Source organism: Lethenteron reissneri, chromosome 44 (assembly GCF_015708825.2).
Source record: "Lethenteron reissneri isolate LAM-NWPU_2019-01 chromosome 44, ASM1570882v1, whole genome shotgun sequence".
In the NCBI taxonomy this organism is placed as follows: domain Eukaryota; kingdom Metazoa; phylum Chordata; class Hyperoartia; order Petromyzontiformes; family Petromyzontidae; genus Lethenteron; species Lethenteron reissneri.
In genome coordinates this window covers 3,066,468-3,088,397 of record NC_083822.1, presented here as the reverse complement: position 1 = coordinate 3,088,397, position 21,930 = coordinate 3,066,468, and the positions used below count along the sequence as shown (strand labels likewise).

The window sequence follows — 21,930 nt, the reverse complement described above, 5'->3', positions numbered from 1 at the left end:
GGACACCTCCCTCCTCGCTCTGCGCCGTCGCGCCGGGGGGGTTGGCCAGGGGGTGGAAAACGTTGACTCGTGGGGGTTGTTCCAGGGACTTTTAATGCACTGGGATGGTAGAACCCGGCGCCAGCGGCTCGTGGTGCCTGCTGCTTTAAGGGGTAAGGTGGTATGGGCTGTTCATGAGCGGCTTCTGCACTTGGGGGTTCATAAGACCTTTGCCACGCTCCAGCTAGATTTCTTCTGGCCGGGCATGGAAAAGGACGTGGGGGATCTCTTGGGGTCATGCACGCAATGCGCGCAGAGGAAGCCACCTGCTAGGGGGTCCAACCCTCCGCTGCAGTCCATAAAAGTTTCCCGGGTTAACGAGCTCGTCGCTCTGGACATACTTGGCCCATTTCCCGCTACACCCAGGGGCAATAGGTATTTACTAACGGGGGTTGAATACTTCACGAGATGGCCTATGGCCTGGCCCCTGGCGAACCAGTCGGCAGCAGCCATCGCGGAGGCCTTTGTCCAGGGCTATGTCCTCGACAAGGGTGCTCCGGAACGGCTGCTTACTGACCAGGGTAGGAATTTTTCTGGTAAACTCCTACGTGAGGTGTGCGACCTCTTGGGTATGGAGAAGGTTCGGACCTCTCCGTATCACCCACAAACTGACGGGATGGTGGAACGGCTGCATCGGACCATCACGTCCATGCTGTCCCAGCAGGTGTCGGTATCCCAGACGGATTGGGACCTCCGCATAGCCGGTGTGTTGCAGGCCTACAGAATGGCTCCCCATGCGGCCACCGGATTTTCCCCTTTCTTTTTAATGTATGGGCGCGAAGTTAACCCCCCTGTGGCGACCCAGCTGAAGCTCTCGGCGCTCCAGGCGAAGTCTAATTTGTCCGAACACGTTAAATTTAACATCGCTCAATTGTCTGAGGCGCGGGAAGCGGCCGTGCAAAATTCTGAACTCCGCCAGAAGGCGAACGAGAGGCTTCGGTTGGGGCGGGTGCAGGTGGTCCAAATGGGAACCAGGGGACAGGGCGTGGTTGCACTGTCCTCAGGTGCCGCTGGCAACCTCGTCGAAATTGGTACGGCCGTGGCGGGGGCCAGTGGAGGTCGTGCAGGTTTTGCGGCCGCAATGTGTTCGCGTCAAATGGGGGAGGCGCCGGTGGTATGTGCACCCCTCAAGGTTGAAACCATTCATCGCGCCGCCCCGTGGTTCACACACACACACGCATGGCCAAACGTGTGAGGGTTCCGCCGACTCCCCGACGTCGCTGCACTCGCCTAACCCGACATCAACTGTTCCGTCCCCAGGCGCAACAGGAGTGACGGGTCCACACCCACCAACCCCTCCCGGAGGGGTCGGGGGTCACTCGGCAGCGACGCCTGACTCTCTTGCACCCGGACCGTCAACAACCGTCACTGAGCGTGCCAGGACGGGCCCTTGTGACGGGCCCGCCGCGAGAACGCGCGCCAAAACGCGCAGACTATTGTGAGGTCGGCCGTTGGGGGGCCTTGCGGACAATGGGAGGGGTGGCGTCCGGAGTGTGTGTATATATGTTGGTTTTGGGGTATTTATTCGGGGGGGGTGCGTCGGGTTATTTTTTTTCTCTCTCTCTCTCTCTTCCTGTTGTTGTTCTTGTTGAGGTTCTCTTGTTCTTGTTAAAAATTACGCGAGGCACACACACGGGGTTTTCGTGAGGGATGCACCTTTATTCAGATTTTTTTTGCAGCCAGGGACGGCTGCAAGCTGTACAGGGGGTGGTGATGTAGAGGTGTAATTGCGCATGGCTACGAATGTTGAGGTGTGATTATGCATGGCCACGGATGGCCAACAAACACAAGGGGCGGGGTTACGGCCGTACACAAGGGTGGCGCTCGCACCGACGTCCGCATGTGTATCCCCCACGGGCCCCCCCTCGGGGGCGAGTCCTATAAAAGGTGATGAGCTCGAGGGCTCGAGGTCGGGACTCAGCTTTAACCAGAGAAGACGGAAGACCAGCTAGTGTAGGCCCCAGAGCTCCCCTGGCTCGCTGTCCTTATAAGGGCCGACCAGGGCAAGCCGGTGGCGTGGCCCCGAGAGCCCAGACGAAGCTGGTCTGGTGACTCAGGGAGCCGGGATCCCAGCTTAACCAAGCTAGGACAGATAGCCTCCCCTAGTCCCGTAGTGGAGGAATTGGTATAGGTTAGAGGGGTTAGCTGTCGAGAAATCCCTGTAGCCAAGTGACCTGTAATAACTGTGTTGGTGTAATAAATAAGTGTGCCTCCGATCCTGTCGTCAAGCCTCCATATACTTACTACAAAGGCACTATATTCAAGGTTTGGAGAGGCAAAATAAAAACAACGCAGCATTCTTAAGCAGATGCCAGAAGGACATGTCAAAATATAGAAAACTAAGCTTTCAGAACTCTTGCCCGTTTAAAACGTGCACAGTTGATTCGTTTCGTAGCATTTATTGCAAAACTTGCTTGAGACACAATTGTGAAACTTTTAAGAATGCGACAACTCTAGCACTGGATTGTATAATAATGCTAGACCCATTGCGAATGCCTTCAGCGAAATATTTTGTAATAATAGACATAAAATAAAATACTATGGGAACATGCATTTTGAAAGCTCCAAAAAGTTATTAGGTCACATGGCGTTAAATGAAGGTATGCAAATTGTATACATTGCATTTCCGAACAATATAATTTCCCCCTCCCTCCACCCCTATATTCTCTTTAGAGGGTTTTTGTGTGACTGGATCTTTGTATTGGGTCTGGTCAAAAAGAATCCGGTGCCACACTCAGTGCTGGAAGAGCTGTTCCATGTAAGCCTAGCTCATGCGGATAAGGTGCCATTATTTTAGCTTCAGGTTGCAACGAAGATATAATGATTGAGGTCTTTTGGATTAGATCGCGTAAATATAAATGTGTCGTTAAACCCGCCACCACCTGACACAGCCAATGAGTACGGTTTGTCACGTAAACAAATTCCACAGGTGTGTTGGAGAGCAACAAGTTGGCATGTTTTGTTTACGTAACAAACCTCACTAATTGGCTGTGTCGGGTGGTGGCGGGTTTAATGACACGTTTACACGATCTCACCCAAAACCTCTATGATGGATAATATTGGTTGCGAATGCTTACATGTTAAACTGAAGATAGAATACCATACCAAATATCACAATTTGATGATTATCATGAATTTTGTTTCTCACAATCTTGCAATTGTTTTTCACATTTGTATTGTATTATTTGTGCACCACTGTACTTCCATTATGATTATAAATTACTTGTAAGATTATCAACTGCAGTTCACTCATCATAACCCTGCTGCCATCGGTTTTCATAATAATTACAACCTGTAATGCATATAGAGCACACGTACTGTCAGTTACACGAATAACAATGATATACAAACTTGATTTGAAGCTTTTGTGACTGCAAGAATTACTCTTTGGTTCTTTCGGTAAAGTTCACGTAAAAAGAAAATAATAATTTAATTTATTTTCTTTTTACGTGAATTGACCGAAAGAACCAAAGAGTAATAATGATATACGCCATTAAAATTGTGACGTTATATAACCATGTCATATTTTGCCGGTAACAGTGATTATAACTTCCAGTGGGAATGAACTGCAGAAAATGTTAGTACTTCGTTAAAAAGACTGAAAAATTGGGCTAAAGATGAATATGAACAAAGCAAAGTTAATTGACTACCTAAAAAATGTACAAAACTGAAAATTATACAAAGACACATGGAGGGATCCATGCTTGGAATTACATCGAGTGATATAAAGAGGAACACATTTATTCGAAAATCATATGCAGGCCAAAGACATAATTGAAATGCTGAAGCAAAGTAAGTGCGCTTAGGAAAGACACATCCCTAAAAGGGATGATGGATTATGGTCAAATATAATGATGGAGTTGGCAGCCAATGATTGGAACGTGTCTACGAAGTTGCCACCCAGGAGTTGGAGCAATTAAATCAGCGTGTGTGCAGGTGCTAAGTAGATAATGTTATCAAATGATTTTGAGATGGATGCATGTTGATCTTCTTTCACACCGTACTTTGCCAACCGTGATAATCGGAGGTGCGGGGGAAGGACAACAAACTAAACAAAACGCAGTTCCTAAGAAATGCGTTTTCAATCTCGATTTAAAAGCGTATAGCTCCAGTTGCTTCCTAATATCTGAAGGAAGAGCATTCCAGACGGCCACAGAAGCGCGTCTGAAAGCGTGCGATGGGCAGCCAAAAGCCGTTGCTGCTGAGACTTGGAGAGGCCGTCATCCAGCAGCCGATCGACCGTGGCTGTTGATGACGACGCCAATTCATGGAAGGCGATCTGCACGACACGGCTATCTGTGTGGTGCACGAGTGACACCTCTAAGTGTCAACAAGCGGCGTTTGGCAGTCAGCCTCGAGCGACGGTGCGCATCATGATGCTCGGTGACGAATCAACAAACGGCGGGGCTCGCCGGGGCGGACGCCGCCACTCTCGACTCTCGGCCTTCCTCGTGCAAGCCGCGAGCAGCGCGATCCATCACGGCAGAGTGAGCCCCTCGTGTCAGTGGCCGCCTCCGCTCGCTTGAGTTACAGCATCGCGCGGCACCAGCCGCGGTGAAGTGACCTCGCGGCATGATTCATCTCTCGTCCTCTTGTGGATGGGATCAGGACCTGGTGGGCTAAACTTTCCGAAATGTTCGTGCCGTAGAAAAGTTTATTCTTTGAAGGAGTACAAACGGATTGTGCCATGCTGTAATGATGAGCACAATGCATTCGCATTGCGCTCACAAATTGAAGCAATGGGTGAGTTTATTAAATGCCTCCCACCTCTGCGTGCCCAGCAGTATAAGTGGATACACCAAAGTCAACCGGCAGGTCATATGTGGTGGGGTAAAGCGTGGATTCTCACAGGTATTCCACAATGTCGGGCCAGCCTCTATAAGGCTTCTCTGGAGCTCGCTCGCTCTCTCTCGTGAAGGCTTTTCCACCAGCAGTGGGATAGGAATCCTAGGGCTGCACCCTTTACCTTGAAGAACAAATATATTTTGAAGCATTTATTTTTTCAGAAGACTAGACTATATCCATAGTGACCAATGTTTTAATTCCTTTACATTTTGTTCACATTCCGATCTATATTTTTGTATTTAATGATGTTTTGCAACAGGATTATCTTCTCTTATCTGTGAAATAAGGGTCACGGCCCCACCAGTGAGCTCCAAGGCCTGCTCCATGTGTGTAGGCCTTGCTTATGGATTTGTTTGCCATCTCGTTCGACTCGTTCAGGGCACAGGGGAGACACATTGGGCTAGGTGCATCACTGCCGCTTGCCCTGTGCCAGTCGAGGAGTCCAAATTGTGCAGTGAATGTTTGTAAATAGATTTTAATGAAGCCCGAATTAAACAAGACGATCTGTCATCGAACTCTATTAAGACCAAGAGGGGGGGGGGGAATTAAAACCACATTGGAGCAACAACCACTGTGCTATGCGCTACTTTAGATGTTTTCATTACAACTTAATAAAATCGTAATCATGTTTTCTTTTCACTGAACATAATCAGTGTGAGGTCCATAATCCAACGATGTTGATGAAAGTTCGGATAATTGTGTATTTAATCGTTTGATTTGTGTTCCTTGCACAATTTTGTTTATAGCAAATTAAAAAGTGTATTTTTTTTTACCAAGAACAACACCTTCAATTGATGTCTTGTTTTCATTTTTTTTACCAATATTAAGGTGATTTATTACAGCTGTGGCATTAATGTGCAGTAATTACAAAACACACTAAATGCGTGCATTCCATTTGTAGTTCACTTGCATTAGTATTTATTACAACGAATTTAATTCCTTCCAATGTAATTAATGCTGAATGTTATTTCACCTAAATTATCGGCTGCAAGCTTCACCAATTTTCACCAAAAAAAAGACCCAGTTTAAAGTGCCTTGTCTAACGGCTCACGTATCAGCTCGTGCCAGCCTCCAAACACAACTCAATTGGCTCGTAGCATAGAAATCACTTAGTAGAAAATGTAGCAGCGCATTGTCTCTGCCAGCAGCAGTAGCAGCAGCGCGACAACTCCAAGTTGTTAAACTAAAAAAAGCGACTAAACCACGGCAAAATGAAATAAATGAAAGGGAGAAATGAGGCAATAATTGCTTTCTTTCTTATTTCGTGCAGAAAACTCCAAGATTCAGGGTCCAAGCCGTAAACACTCCGTATCCAAGAGCCTCAAGTATCTCTTCCAGTCAACCAGCAAGTTTGTCAAGAGTCTGAAAAGGTAAACTACTGTAATTACATCTTTGGAGGCTGAAGCCCAGACGTGGGTGGGTGGTTGACTCTGGCTCTGTGCGTGTGATTGTGCATGCTTGATTTAGTCACGTTTACACAAGGCTGCCTGTTTCAACCGATGTCCTTGCTCCTTAGCTGATGCAGCCGGGTTTATCGGTATGGTAGCTCGTGCTCCAACTGTTATTTTGTTTCACATAATTTTTCCCTCTGCCCATTACCCTCACACCCCTTACCGCCCTGTCCCTGCCACTCCTCTCTTCCACCCACAATCCCCCCACAACCATCCGCATCTACTTGAGAAGTTCCGGCAAGAGTACATGGAACAATAATAACAACAACAACAACATTTAGTTAAACGCACGCTCATAATACGTTACCGCTAGACAACCATGGACCGGAGCGTTGCTACTTAGAGAGAGAAAAAAATCATGTTTAATGCTGTGATTTGTACTGTTGTGGTTGCTATGGTATTATATCCATCATAAAGACAGCTGACCACACAATCCCAACAGCTGCATTGTCCCTGAATGGATCACCGGAGGTTCACAAGTGTCGCATTCCCAGCGCCACACTCTATCCCAGTGCCTCTCTTTAAGAAAGAAAAAAACAGTAGCAAGATGTACAGTTAAATATGAGACATTCAAACAGTAGTCACGTCTGTGTGCGTGGGCCACATCCACCAAGAAGACTGAGTGGTGAAATCAGCGCAGGAACTTGGCGATTGTCGCATTGCAGCTTCGAGGAAATAAGGTGGAAACTTGGGGGAGCTTTTGTGCAGCAGTGGATAGATCAAGGCTGATCATGGGGTCCTGGCAAGGATTAGCAATGGGGGGGGGCGATGATTGCAGAATATAAATATATATTCCAATTGAGCAATTTGCCGGTAATTTTTCACATTTTGGTCAATTTGCACCATGACGCCAGCACACAAAGGCTTACTTCTGGCAGTGACCTCATGGGATATTTAACGTCCACTCTGAGGCAGACGGCACGTAGTTTTTACGGTTAACACACCCGGGGGTATTCATTCCATGACAGCAATGACCAATGACGATGCGATATGTTAAATTAACTGAGGAATGTCAAGTTAATATACATCACAAAGTAAGTGTGCGACGCTTCATGCCCAGACCCCCAGCATCTTGCCGGATTTTAACCATTGAGCTTCTGCAACCAGCGGTGAACGCGCTGCAGCGAGGCCGTGTCACGGTCCCCAATGTATGTTTCGGTGTGCGTGCCCATATGTTGCACGTCATTCGTTGACGTGACACTGCAGCCACGTGAGGCACCGCCGTTCACCACGATATTCTTCTTGTCAACTTTTTGCATCCTTGGGATTGAGGGACGCGGGATGCTGGAGGCTGGGCACGCATCAATGCACACCTACTTTGTGATACATATATAGATATAAACTTTACATTCTTAAGTAAATTAACGTATCACATCGTCATGTGCCATTGCTGTCATTAAATGCGTGTATATGTGAGAGTGTGCCGGTTGCTGCATGGCTGTCGTTATCATTATCATCAGCAATAGTTAATCTACTGCTGCTGGACGAAGGCTCCCTCCCCAAGCTACCGCCGTGGTTGTTGCGGTTCTGCGATGTGAATGCCTAACAGCCTGCACACGATCCGACATCATCGCTGCACCTCCTAGGTTGGCATGGCCGTGACTCGAGCCAAATCCTCGGGCATCCAAATTTTCTTGCGGGGCCGCCCGTGTCCTTCTGCCGTGCAGGGGGCTTTACCTCGCCACGGTGTTCTACCAGGGGGAGACTGTCCTCGTCACACACGAAGATCAGATCCCGGTGGTGGAAATCGACGACTCCTACCCCAGCCCGCTCAACCAAGACTTCCTGTGGTTCACCAAAGTGAGTATCTGTTTTCATATATCAAGGATCTTCTCATTTATACTGCTGGGTGGGCAGAGGCAGTGGGGTGGGGGGGGTATTTGAGAAACTTTGTCTATTTATGTTTTATTTGCCACACCAGGATATTGAACTGGCAACATAAGTATTGCAAGTCCAGTGTGCTAACCGTTACACCACGTCCCTCTTTATACGTGTACACATTTTATATCTAGAGGCTGAATATGAGTCAAGTTGTATTTGAAGCTTTATGATTAAATAAATATACCTTAACCAATCCAGGAAATCCGTGCAGCAAACATATAATTTTCTTTTTATTATGGAAAGACATGCAATGAGATTTACTCGCTGGCTATTATGCATATAAACTGTTTATATGTCATATATAACATATTTCTTTTACGGTGGTGTATGTTAATTGTATTAAAAAAAACATGAAGAGTGCGCGGCTTTGTTTTGTTATATACTGGGCATCACTCATGGCAGGCACGTTGGGTCCTCTCTAAACAATATCAGCCCTCCAAAGGACATAATGAAGTGTGCCCTTCCAATGAACGATCCGGTTGGAGACTTGAGCATTCCAGAGCTGCTGTCACACGCACAAAGGTGGCAAAGAAACCTCAAGGGCACTTCTCAAGAAAACTTACGAACAACAACAAAACCCACCGTGCAATTACCAGGAACCGATAAAATACAGATTATTCTGCTTTCTGTCGCGGTGGTGATTCATTCATTTGGAGTCCCTGTGTGATTGCTAAATGCTTCCGTTTAATTGGCTGCGTGCCCCACTCGTAGAAACCCACGGTCCTCTTTTCAGTAAAATGTGAAAATTAGGTCGTCGTGATTTAGGAGCGAAAAAAAAATGTGCGGGTGGGGGGGGGGGGAATTATTTTCTTTTTGAACCGCGCCTTCACGGTGGTCTCAGATGGGATTGATTTAGTTCAGTTGAAGGCTGAATCAGTGAGATGTTTTATTCTAAGTCTGTACTTGCAGCCATGCCAAAAACTCTTTCAGGCTTTAATCATATTGCTTTGAAGTGATCTGAGCTTGGGTCTCGCCTGCCTCTCACTGGCGATTGCTTTCCACTCCAATGCTGCACAGTGGCTCACCCAGAGATCATTAAACAGGAAAATGCAGAGTACCCCCCCCCCACCAACCCTCAACCCCCCTCCCCACCCACTTCCCCCTCTCCCCACATCCTTCAATTCTCAAGCAGTCACTGTCAATATCAGCCCGAGCATGTCTGCTCAATCCGGAGGAGGTTTTGGAGTGGCCCACTTGACCAAATAGTGTGACTAGCTGGATGTATAGCTGATGATAAAAAAAGGCAAAAGATGCAGCCCTGATTTGTTCATGCCACTGCTGGCGAAAGGGCCTCCGCTAGAGGGAGCTTTACAGAGCCCCTGTAGAGATAGAGCCCCTCTGGAGGGTATTTTGACCATATCTTCCACACTGGCCGAATGTGTTTTTGTTAAATTTCTCTTTACCGTGTCACAGACCACTTGCCACTCGCCGCACTGTGCCACCCAATTGTGCGGTTGGGCGGAACAAAGGCTGTGGGGTTTAAGAAACTCGTCCATTGTTGAGAGATCAAACCAGCGACGTCTAGATAGCAAGTCCAGTGTGATAACCACTACACCAGTGCAGCATGCCACCTGTGTACATGTGGACGCAGTAAATTATTCCGTTTTACTTCTTGCAGCTTGGGATGCTGTGAAGGGAGTGGTGCCGGTGGTCAGGATGTGTTCCTGCGATGTTTTCAGAGCAATCGGAGGGGGAGGGGGGGCCTGCTACTCATAGAGGGCTCTGTGTGTTCGAGAGTCGTTAAGCCATCTGTGCCATCTGCTTCCAAGCATTTAAAGAGCCCCTTAAACACTTAGTAATAGTCGAACATCATGTGCCATTGGCATGGTCAAAGTGATCACTAAACACTGTCATGGAACACATCTCTATAATTATAACAGTAGCTTTTAGTTCGTGAATGGGTGTTAGCACCCCAATGGGAGTACCCACATTTTATCCAGCAGTTATGCTCCTGGGGTGGACAGTGGCGAGCGGATTTCAGAAACTTGACAATTGTCAAGTAGGGAGATTGATCCGGCTACCTCTGGATTGCAAGTCCACTGTGCTAACTACGTGATAGAACATTGTAGTATGTGGGCTTAATATCGGTGCCATTGCAACCATCTTGGGAGACACGTTAGATAGGTACAGAGTAGTGCATTGTGCATTTGATTGCAATACCAATACAAATTTTCAAACGATGCCACATACCAGTATGCGATGTATGTATGTTGAACTGCTGTCGCACCTTACGTAGGCAACCATGCTAATCAGAGTTGCAGGGGCAGCACAACAAAGTAAACACAAAAAGCAGTTCTAAACAAATGAGTTTTCAATGGAGATTTGTGCATACTTTCAGTGGCTTCCTAATATCAGACGGTAGAGCGTTCCTGACGGCCGCAGAAGCGCGTCTGGAGCCGGGCGATGCGGTGACCGTCTTTGTTCAATGATTAGCCAAAAGCCGTTGCTGCGAGGATGACCGTAGTTTGTGTGGTGGTTTAAAACGAGATCGGCAAGGTATTGTGGTTCAATAATAGCGATTTTTTTGGGTTAGATCTCATAAATATAAATGTGTCGTGAAGTCCGCCACTACCCGACACAGCCAATTAGTAAGGTTTGTCACGTAGACAAAACATGACAATTCGTTACTAGTACAGCAACACCGGTGTGTTGGAGAGTAAACCCACAACATTTACAATTCGAATATGACGTTCTGCTGGTAATTACAATCAGCGTCATCAGGCGACAGCCAGATTTGTTGAGATATCCACCGGTGTGTTGAAAGGTAAATACACAAATAGTAAATGTTGTGGATTTACTCTCCAACACCCCGGTGGGCTGAAGTAGTCACTAATTGGCACGCATTGCTTACGTGACAAACCTTACTGGCTGTGTCGCGTGGTGGAGGATTATGACACATTTATATTTACGCGATCTAACCCAAAAAAAACCTCTTATGGATAATACTGCTCGTGAAAGCCTCCAACTACGTGTTAAACTAACTATCGTGGGTCAAGCAAAAAAGTGTTGTGGTTGCGATGGGGCGGGAGCTTTTGCGGCGGCGTTTATCATTCGGTCGGTTCGAAAGCAACTTGCGGTCGGTGCAGCTGTCCTGCATGTGGGAGGAGGTGCGGGGCCTGCGGCACGGAGCCAACACCCTCTACTCAGCCTCCTCCGCCCTGCAGTCCCGCCAGAGGATACTCCTGGCGATCTCGCAGATGCAGGTGAAGTTGGAGCACTGTCGTCTTTTTATTCCATCTCCGCCGCTGTTTAACGTTGAGGGCGTTTACGTTGTCGGCTTTGTCCGTTCGCCCGCTGCCACCGTAACGGTCGGGGTGGGAGATGCGAGTTGGGTGGGGGAGGAGAGCACGAAAACTCTCGTCGTGATGAACCAAACGTTACTGGACATCTGTGAGCTTCACAGCTCAGCGGATCTCTCCAGAGTAAATACAGATTCTGATTCAGTAGGGACGAAACGCTTATAATTGTGTTGCAAACAAGGAGTTACCCGATTAAAAACCGGCTAAGTTAATCGAAGGGTTACCCGAAATTTGCAGACACAAACCAAGGCAAAAAAGGATGAAACTCGCTATTTCGACTCATGTCCAGTATGAAAAATGCGTTTTTGCCCTAGCTTCAACACCGCTGATTAAAAAACCACCGAAGGCAAACGTTGCGCGTTGAAAAGCGTTACTCAAACCATGCACGAACCATTTAATTTCTCTGCAAAGCTGATTGTCGATGTCACGGTGTCAACGAAGTGAAGGGGTGGGCGCTCACTTCCGTGGGTGGCCCCGAGCGAACGGTTGTGAACTATTACATTCCCGTTGCGAGGGTCATTCTCTCGATTTGCGGAAGAAGGAATAACATATATCACACGATTTCATGAACCCAAGAGAAATATCTCTCTTGGCTGCATTTTGGGGCTGAACTGCGTGTTGTCGTTGGGCACGATGTCCGACGTATCGCTCCGCGTTCTGGGAGCTTCTTCAGGATCTGAATATGCCGGACGGACATCGTGCCAAACAGCACGAGGGACAACCAGAAACTGCATCATCATCATCATCACCACACTCCATGTGCAGATAGCCGTAGGTGTCTAATGCACATTTCATAATTTATTTCCACTTTCCGCTTTGTCTTGTGCCAATATGCTCAAGTAGTGCCACATCTTTCTGGCACCAATCTCGTCAAGCCATTCTCTGTTTTGTGTCTTCCTCTTTTTCCTGTTCCTTCCATATTTTCACGAACATCAACGCACGTTTGATGTTCCTGTTGTTGTTCACCCTCCACGTGTGTGTCCAAATAGTGCCGGTTTCCTTCTCATCACTGCCTGCATCGTCAGGTCTTCTTCGATGCGCCACTTTTTTCTTACTTCTACTTTGGGGACTCGTTGGGTCCAGGTTAGATGCGGTGTCCATGGACAGCGATACATTCCGAATGCCAGAGCACATCCATGGAAACCTGTGCAGTAAAAAAATTGGCTGCATCAACCCCCCCCCCCCCCCCCAATTCAGGATTTGAAGTTGCAACCTTCCAATAGCGAGCCCAGCACCTGGATGACAGCGCCACTCACGCAGCCTAAGTAAATGTATAAAATATACCCAAACTATAAAGTACATTCGTGTGTATACGTTCCTTTGCACCCTTTGGCATTGGCCCTGTGTGTTGGGCGCGTTGTTATGTTGGGACACTGTCTTCCGCACTTGTAAAAAGGCACGATGCGTGATTGCAAGGCACGTGTTGTTGGCGACTTTTCTGTCTGAAAAAAAAAATTCCCGTTCCCTTAAATATGACCTCATTATATGCATATTTATTTATGGTTTCCGAGGCACCGAATGTCTAACGTGGATTTACATAACATTATACACGTTGATGTATTTATAGATACCCTCCCGTTAAAATAACAGGAAGACATTGCAACATTGGAGTAGATATTGTGTGTGTGTGTGTGAATCACGGACCTGCGAATTTCTGTCCATGCTACCACCCTCCTTCTTTGGTCATCTTCTAAGCTACGGAGCCATCACCCGTTGAGAAGAAAGTGGCAGGTGTCGTTATAGATCAGTGGGATACCTATGCAGTAAATCTATGACACTGTATAGTTACAATAATAACAACTGTATTCCCTGGTGCCATGTTTCTCCAGCGATTTAATGAATTGCCATGATTCAGGGGTAGCGATTTGATTCAATAATTTTTTTTTACTTTTTACATTGCGAATGTAGCATGTGGGCCTCACATGAACCCACGACTTGCAACGTACTCGAATGACACAATCTCAATTCTTAGGCACGTGATCTGCGTGCAATAATCCATGTTAATCAATGCATCAATACATTTTGATGCACCCCTTCCACAAACAATTTAAGAAACGACTCAAGGCACATTAGTTAAATACAACAGAGCGGTTGTCTTGCGTGCAGGTTTTTTATTTTCACCTGTCACAAAACCGATGCGTTGTACGTGCCCTGCCTATTTCCACAGCACCTGATAGGAACACAGGACCTGGGGCAGCCGTACCACGAGCTGGTGAAGGACAAGCATGGCAACGCGCTGCTGGTGACCCTCCGGGAGGTCGAGGCCCCTCAGGGGCTGCCGGGCGGGCGCTGGCAACACGTGAGCCGGCTCCAGAGCCAGCGCAAGTCTCTCTCCACTCCCGAGGAGCCCTCGGCCCTCGACATCCTGCTCATCACCCTCCAGGTGACTCCCTGGGTGCCACGGTGGCGAGATGCTAACCACCTCGCCTGGGATGCAGGAAGTCGTGGGTTTGATCCCGACCCTGGCGCCTGCTGCATATTTACAGTTTGTGTGTTCTCTCTCTTTCCCCGTGGTCGTGCGGATTTTTCTCCGGGTCTTCCGGTTTTTCCCTCCACGTTTAGAAGCACGTGTTCAGGGAATTGCAATTTCCACGTGACAAGCCACTTCGTTGTGCTGTCATTTGTGGCCAGGTCGCTTCTGAGAAAGAGCTGTATAGTTCCGTGGGCCTTACTTGCTCAAATAAAATTTGAAAAAAAAAATGTTTTTAATCACCCCACACACACAGACAAAGCAGAAGTAGCCTCACGGGATCGTAAGGGCAAGTGCGGTGTGGCACGCGGGGTGGTTACGTGACAAGCTCCGCACTGCTCTCAGAATGGTGTGGTGTGAGCAAACGCTTGTGCCTCACGCCAAGAAGTGCATGTGTTCGATTGCTGATTTGACGAACTGTGCCACGTCTACAAATGCGCGTACCGAAACTGTCCTCGCAAATGTCCTCGCAGAGTCTCACGACCAAGCTTGCACAGGTTTGCTAGTGTGTGTGCTCACATTGAAGCAAGAGAAACTTATTTGCAAATTTGCACAACTTCTCACACATGTGTACTCACAAACAAGCCACGCGTGCACATACACGCAATTAAAGCAGCACAGTTAACACACTCGCACAGCGACGACAACAACAAGAGGAACGCACGCGTGGCCACCACATACCTGTGAACAGACAGAAAAAGTATTCTGGGCCATTCGACACCCACAACACTTAATAGTAGAGTCCTTTGAAAGTGGTGCCCAGTCGGAGTATATTTTTCTTATGAATAACCATGGCTTGCATACTTCAAACAATAGATTTATTTTATTTAGCAAATGCTAATGTACGTAAAGTGTTCCAGGAACTATAAACGCAGTGATGATCACACCGAGGATGCTAGCTGTCAGCCATTGTGTGTTTTGTTTTTGTATAAACTGTAATCACACCGCTGGCTTTTCCTGGAAACCCTTTGTAGAGGCCCCGTCAAAGGCAATTTGCACACATCGGGGTCATAGAGTCAAATAACAATTATCCCTACCTGGACATATGTCTGTTATTGCCATTGCAGGGTCTTTAAATCAGAACATTGAATGAAATGGAAGACACGTTTAACCTCACACACTCATCTTTTGAACATACACTCGTCAATTAAAATTCTTAAATAGATGTCAGTTTGTTTCCATGGGAATGTGCTCCCAAACGGGTGATGTGATCTTGCAACTTTAACTCCTTTGCCTTATACGGTGCCGGTTACAATGCTTTTGTTCATCTCAGTAAATTTAATGTTATGGGTGTTTTAAAAAATAAATCTATCGTTTACCACTGACTTCCCTATGGATTACGTACCTTTTACATCCCCCATACATTCCTCGTGCATGACTCAATATTGTGACTTTTTTGTTGGCTAATTTGTCACTTGAAGCTCGAAACTCTTGAGCTGAAAGTCGAAGTGTCCCGCATGCTTAAACAACGATTGGGGCTGTGTGACTCATCTCCTCCGGTTCACCCGAACCGGTGGTGAACATTCCACATTCCCACTTCAAGGGGTATCCGTCTACACACAATGACCCGCTGTTGATTTCCCACAATTTGATAATCAGTTTGTGGACCCAGAGGGGAATGATGGAATAGTGCAGCCTCTGACCAATTTAACACGTAGGCTTTCGCGACCAATAGTATTCATAATAAACGTTTTTGGGTTAGATCGCGTTATTTATAAATGTGTCGTAACCCTCCACCACCCGACATGGCCAACACACCGGTGGGCTAAAGTAGTGAACTATTTGTCTTTTGTCAACGTGACACTTTTTTGCTGATTGGCCGTGTCGGGTGGTGGAGGGTTACGACACATTCATAAATAACGCGATCTAACCCAAAAACTTTAATATGAGCCTCTGACCAAATTACCCCTGAATGTGCCGTGTCTCTTCAAACCTTGAAATGTATGCGGGGATGAATCTGGTTAGTCCTTGGATGGAGGACCTCCTGACAATTCCACGTGGTGTAGACTTGTGTGTTGCAAGTCTACAAATGTCGGCGTAGCCAGAGATTCCTGAATGTAAATGTCTGGAGATTTTGTATTCATATCAAAGTACTCTGGTGTCTTCCCACATACCAAGCACTCGTTTATGGAATTGACAACACAGCCCGAAGTAGAACCCTCTTTAAAAAATTTTTTATATTTTCCCTAATTGTATTTTATCGGCGTTGTATCATCAGACAAAGTATGCATTGTATCTCTCACAAAACAGTGCAGCCCTTCGTGTTCGCGAATGTCCCGTGACACTAAAAGTCATATTTTTAATTGTCAGCGTTGGAATTTAGCCACATTAAGCGGCCAAACGAAATCTATTGCCAGTCATTGATGATCCATGTTAACACCATCAACTCACTTCACTTGAGAACCCGGTTCAATCGTAGATGGCTGCGTGGATTCGAACCCAGGTCCTCAACGGTGCCGGCTCAGCTCAATGACCTCTGGGCCACCCATTCACCGCTCCTGAATAATACCCTTAAGACTCAGGTTTTCTAGGATGAACAAAGGGGGTTGCTTTATTAAATCATCAGCAGCAGCAGTCATGATCTATTCACTGTTGAATGAAGACCTCCCCATGACCCCTCCTGAAAGTGATCCTGAAGACTCAGGGGCGATTTCCTAGGTAAATAAAGACTAGTAGTAGTAGTATTATTATGAGATGGTTATTTTATATTAAAATAGCACTCTTTTGGCATATGAACACAGCAGCGCTGTACTATATTTTTTTCATAGTATTTCATTAACCACTGTGGTGGCCCTTTTTTACGTGTCATTGAAATACACTGATGTATTGCCGCCATTCACGCAGGGGTGTCGTTAACGTTAGTGCTCCATTGTGTGACTGGACACACACGTTGTACAAGTGAACAAACGGTGCTGAGTGACACCACTTTGGGCTCTAAACCACACGGGCTGCATGTGTCGTTAATAACAATAGCCGTGTCATCAGCGCGCCCACCGTGAGCCCGACTCTGCTTGTCTGTGATGATGACACAAACATAAAGCCAGGGGCTTCATAATCCAAGGTTGCAATTCGTTTGGGAGGTAAAGACGGGGCCTAGAGGGGATGTTACGTGCCCTTCCACGCGAGCTCGACATCTTGTAAGAGTTGGGTATACCCACACTTTACCCCACCATACGTTCCCTACTTATAAACTAAATGGGGAACACATTTTTATATTACTGCGTGGACAGAGGTTGGGGGCTTTAAGAAAACTGCAACCAACCTTTTAAACTGCCTCACCACGAAATCGAATAGAACCTTTGGCCCTCTGGTTGCAAGTGCATTGTGGTAACCATAGCAACCATGGCAGCGTCCCATCATTTTGCAGTTTTTTCCTGGATTTTCTATTTGCACATAGTCACATAGTCACTTTAAGATGTTTTCTTGTTCATGTTTTGTCTTTTGTTTGTTGCGGTTGCACCCGATTCAAGAGCCGAATGGCTCACAGGGATATACCAAATAAATGAAACTGAAAATCATTTGTGCCCTCGAGTATAGTGTTGATCGCAACAAACTAAACCGATAAAGATTTGTTTTCTGCACAGATGGATTCGTCCTATTGCTATGGGAGAAAAAAAAACGCTAAGGAGCTATACATACAATACAATCTCTTTTGTCCAGCGGAGGGGGGGTTTGGGGGGGGGTTGGGAAGCTCTAATGCGTAAAGAATGCAGGCGCTAGCGTACGGGCAGCCGTGCCGGCCGCACAACGCCGATTCACGCCGTCACCCGCCTCCTTTCAGGACAAGCTGTCCTACCACCGGGCGAGCCGACAGACCCTGCCGCCCGGTCTCTACCTGGGATACCTGAAGCTGTGCAGCTCCGTGGACCAGATCAAGGTGCTGGTGCCACAGCGCATCCCCAACAGCCTGGTGCACCTCAAGGTTCGCGACAATCCCCACGTCTCTCGGTACGTGCGGCGCCCCCTCCAGCCCCCCCTTGTGCGCTTCCACGAGGAATTAAGAGCGACGATGATTGGCGGCGGTGGTGGCGATGATGGGTTTTGTGCCATCCGGTGGGAAACTTTTGTTGTTGTTGTTGTTTGTTGTGTTATTCACACGTGACGTGGCCACACACCACCCCGGCCCTCACGGAGTACAACAATGTATGTTGATGGAGCAAACCTTGATTTTTACAGAGGTCATTTTGAAACAAGGCGCCCCTTGTGAACGTGGTGTATGTTGACTAATGGAGGCACTGTTCGTATTTTTGTTTCGCAAAAAAACAAGGGCCTCTTTTGTCAACAAGGCGTCCGACGGCGGCTTAAAGGAACCGAACTGTAGTACAAAAAACATCGAAATGCTCAATACGAACGCAGATCATAATTGTGGTACAAAATGAATTGGGGTGGGGGTAGGGGTGGGTTGAAACAAAAATCTGTTTTTTATAGGAATTTTCGTTGCGGTTTTTATTTGCTTTAGCTTTCAAATTGAAAACTAGAAACTGGGCTTTGAATATTTGGAAAATAAATAGCGCACGTTATGCCAAAATATCCAAGTAAGGGACCGTGTCTGCATAAAAATAAAAATTATTTATTGATGCACACCAAAGGCTCGGGCTCAGTAGAGGTGGCTGTTTTGGAGACCAGGCATCGACAGCAGAAGAGCAAAAATGCCTGGGCTTCAGTTACAAAAGCATCAAAAAATTCAGAGACAGAAAAACAATTCCTTTGCGTTGAGTGGCAGCGTTCAGAGCAACTGCTTTTCGATGGAGTTTATTGCAGATTAAAGCAGCCGGTTAATGAGTATATGGAGATCTTAGCCCCCACTCCCTCACCGAGTCAAGTTGTCGAAGAGAATTAATTTGGGTTTGGCTCTTGCTGTGCGGAATGCTTGGCTGATGAGCCCGCAGGGAGCACGATTTAGACATTTTCCAGAAATGTTGTTAGCCTCACCGCTCCTCCGCCGTGCATGGGATTGCAGATTACATTTTGTTTAAACCGTGGATCAGCGTTTCACAGTTATAGCTGGCGAATGTGAGAACCCCATTTTTCTCTCTTCGTACTTTAAGGTTCAGTCCTGCGTTTGCTTGCTCACGCGAGTGCTGGCGGAAAGGGGCCCTGACTCGAGGAATCTCTTGAAAGGCCCTCCACTTGGTAATTTGGTCTACTCTTCCACGATGGCCATAGCATCTGGGAATCGGTGGGAGTACCCACACTTGATTCCACGGCGTGTGATCTGCCGATCGACTAAATGTACTGCCGCCCATTTGCACTGATTGGTGTTTAGAGGGGAGGGAATTTAAAATCTTCCCAGTCTGCACCAAGTCCATTGTGCTCACCATTAGGCCATGGCAGAATCCCATGAACAATATACTGAAGCCACGGTCTTGTAAATGTTCCGTCGTGTCCTGGCATTTAGTTTGTATGTGTTGTAATGTGACGTCAGCTAACTGGCTGAACACTCGCTGTATAAATTTTGACTTAAAGCCCTCGTGACTGCAGGAATTCATATTCTTCGTGTCTTTCGGTAAAGTCACGTAGATAGATTGTTATTTTCTTTGAACCTATCTACATGACTTTACCAAAAGACCCAAAGAATACTCGCTGTATATTTTATGGGGCCATAATGAAATATTTATATACAGAAATGAACAAAAAAATATTTTACAACTTACACATTTGGGTCAAAAAGCATACAAATAAAAGCAATGTAAACAATGATTAACCAGTTGGTTTATCTGATGGTAACGAAGCATTTTAATATGACTAAGCAATGCTGAAATTATTAATAAATAGGGAATAAATAAGCAAGTGCCGTGTGTATGAATAAGTAATTTCACACATGAATAATGTACAAGATATAAATAATGCATTCACAGTGCATTCACACGCAATGCATAAATAAATGGATTGCATTACGAATAACAAAAAAAGAATGAATTCTGTAGACAACTGTGTGAATGTATGAATCAAATGCACCCATGAATGAATGAATGGATGAAATGAACATGCCCATTAATCGGAGTCTTTATTTATCCTGGATAAATCTGATGAGCTATGAAGCTCTTCTTTTTTACAGACTTCAGGAGATGTTAAGAATAACCCAGCTCAGCGACTCAGCAGCAGCAGAGCCAGCAACTCCCGTTTGGAAGGTTGCGAATTAAAATCCTGGTTGCGGGGTTGACTTAGCCCATCGTCCCTCTGGGGATCACTAAACTAGGTACCACTTTGTGGGAGAAGTCAACAGTGGAAGTCCTATGGATGGACTTGCCCCCCACCATAGAAGCGTAACATTTCTGGCACTGGTTTAGGCCTCCAAATAGGCGATGAGCTCAACATCGCCGCTCATCTGAGCAGGAAACCACTTTTTGACTTTTGCTCGGAAATTCAACGAATGCAGACGCAGTGGGAGCTTCTTGCCTCGTCCGTGTGTCCCAGTGAGGAGTGGGAAGGTTTGAGCCGGATTTCGGGACCCGTGGACATCGCAGGTGGCCCTGGACTCGGGGGCCCAGGCTCCAGCCAAGACGTGTTCCTCAAGCAGCTGAGCTGTGCGCTGTCGGCCCTCCTGAAACAGCTGCACATATCTCCACATCAGGTGCGCGAGCGCGACACGGCTCCGGTTACTTATAACCTTCAATTAGACGTTCGTGTCTCCAGATTATGGAATTGTGTGTATCATGACGACATGATCTCGTGACATCGCACATCGTGCACCGTGTTGACGTCACATCATATGGCTCAGAAGGTATCATTATCTTCGCTAATTAAACACCTCCGAGAACAAACGCGCGTCGGAGAGCGTTTTGGAATCCATGCGCATGCATGATTGTCCTTCCTTGTTTTGACCTGTAATAAATGGTTGCCTCTCTGTATTTTGTTGTACGCAGGCCAAGGAGTTCCGCATCTATAACCAGGAGGTGCTGGAGTTTGGAGACCGGGTGTCGTTCATGCTCCTCCTGCCTCCCTCGGATGACGTTTGTGTTGCCCCGGGCCAGAGCAACGCATACCCAACGCTCTCAGGCCTCATCGCTCTGCCCCTGCAGATCTTTGAGATCGGTAGGGTCGCGTCCATCGAACCGCGTCGTCGCCCGCATACAGGCAGGCCCATCCACGCAATGCCAATCTGATTGTAACAGTCTGGACTGGTGGTGCTGTGCTTACACCTCTTTTTTTTCCACTGCACAACCTGGCCATGCCAGGGCCAGCCCGGCACGTCTCTGCAAGCGCCAGGTTGTTGTTGTTTTCCACTGGGGAAGCCGAGCTGTGCCGCTGACGTCAGACACAATCAACGTTTGACATCAGCGCCACACGCTCAAGCGTGCTGACTTTCGCAACATACGACGAGCATTATTAACTCCACCCCTAGCCCAGCATGGCCCCGAGCCAGATTCAGTTGTTTTGTGAGGCCCGAGTTTCATGGTTTGATTCTGGCTCAGCTTGGCAATCAGAAAGTTGCATCTTTAATTCCTAGGCAGGGTCGATATCATGAGTTACCACAACGTAGGAAGTAAATAGTGCGTGTCCTTTCATCGACTCACGCCTGCCACAACAACGTGGACTTTCCCATCACCAGCTCCCGAGGACCAATGGCGATGAAGTCAAACTCCACAGTCGATTAAGAGAGACAGTTTCACTTTTGAGTTGAAACACCGCATATGCTCACGTGGCAGAATCCGAGATTCATCATCAAGTCAGGGGCCCGTAGGTGCGTTGAACCGTGTCTCGTTACTTTTGTCTCATTTAATGGGGCCTTTGTTTGCATCTCTGAGCCCCGGGTGTTTCACTCACCTTAAAAACCTTCAGAGCAAGGCGAGGAGCCGTGACTGCCAAATCTACGTGTGCGTGTGTATTTATGCATTAGCTTAATATCAAGTTTAAGAGGGGGGCGGGGGGGAGGTAATCTTGTATTTTGAAGCACAGTTCTGCTGCGTGTAACCTAGGCACTGGTTCAGCGCGAGCAACCTCC

General features: G+C 47.0%; 1 protein-coding gene across 7 annotated transcripts in view; it reads left to right on the top strand.

Annotated features, from left to right (window-relative positions):
- LOC133353469 (ankyrin repeat and fibronectin type-III domain-containing protein 1-like) overlaps positions 1 to 21,930 on the top strand; it is a 289,388-nt gene that overhangs the window by 254,913 nt on the left and 12,545 nt on the right. For all 7 annotated transcript variants that reach the window (XM_061569738.1, XM_061569737.1, XM_061569736.1 and 4 more), the window contains 7 exons: positions 6,155 to 6,254; positions 8,003 to 8,135; positions 11,303 to 11,419; positions 13,683 to 13,898; positions 17,767 to 17,933; positions 20,403 to 20,559; positions 20,852 to 21,020. In XM_061569738.1, the coding sequence (XP_061425722.1) occupies positions 6,155 to 6,254; positions 8,003 to 8,135; positions 11,303 to 11,419; positions 13,683 to 13,898; positions 17,767 to 17,933; positions 20,403 to 20,559; positions 20,852 to 21,020 (1,059 nt within the window). The remainder of the gene's footprint in view (positions 1 to 6,154; positions 6,255 to 8,002; positions 8,136 to 11,302; positions 11,420 to 13,682; positions 13,899 to 17,766; positions 17,934 to 20,402; positions 20,560 to 20,851; positions 21,021 to 21,930) is intronic.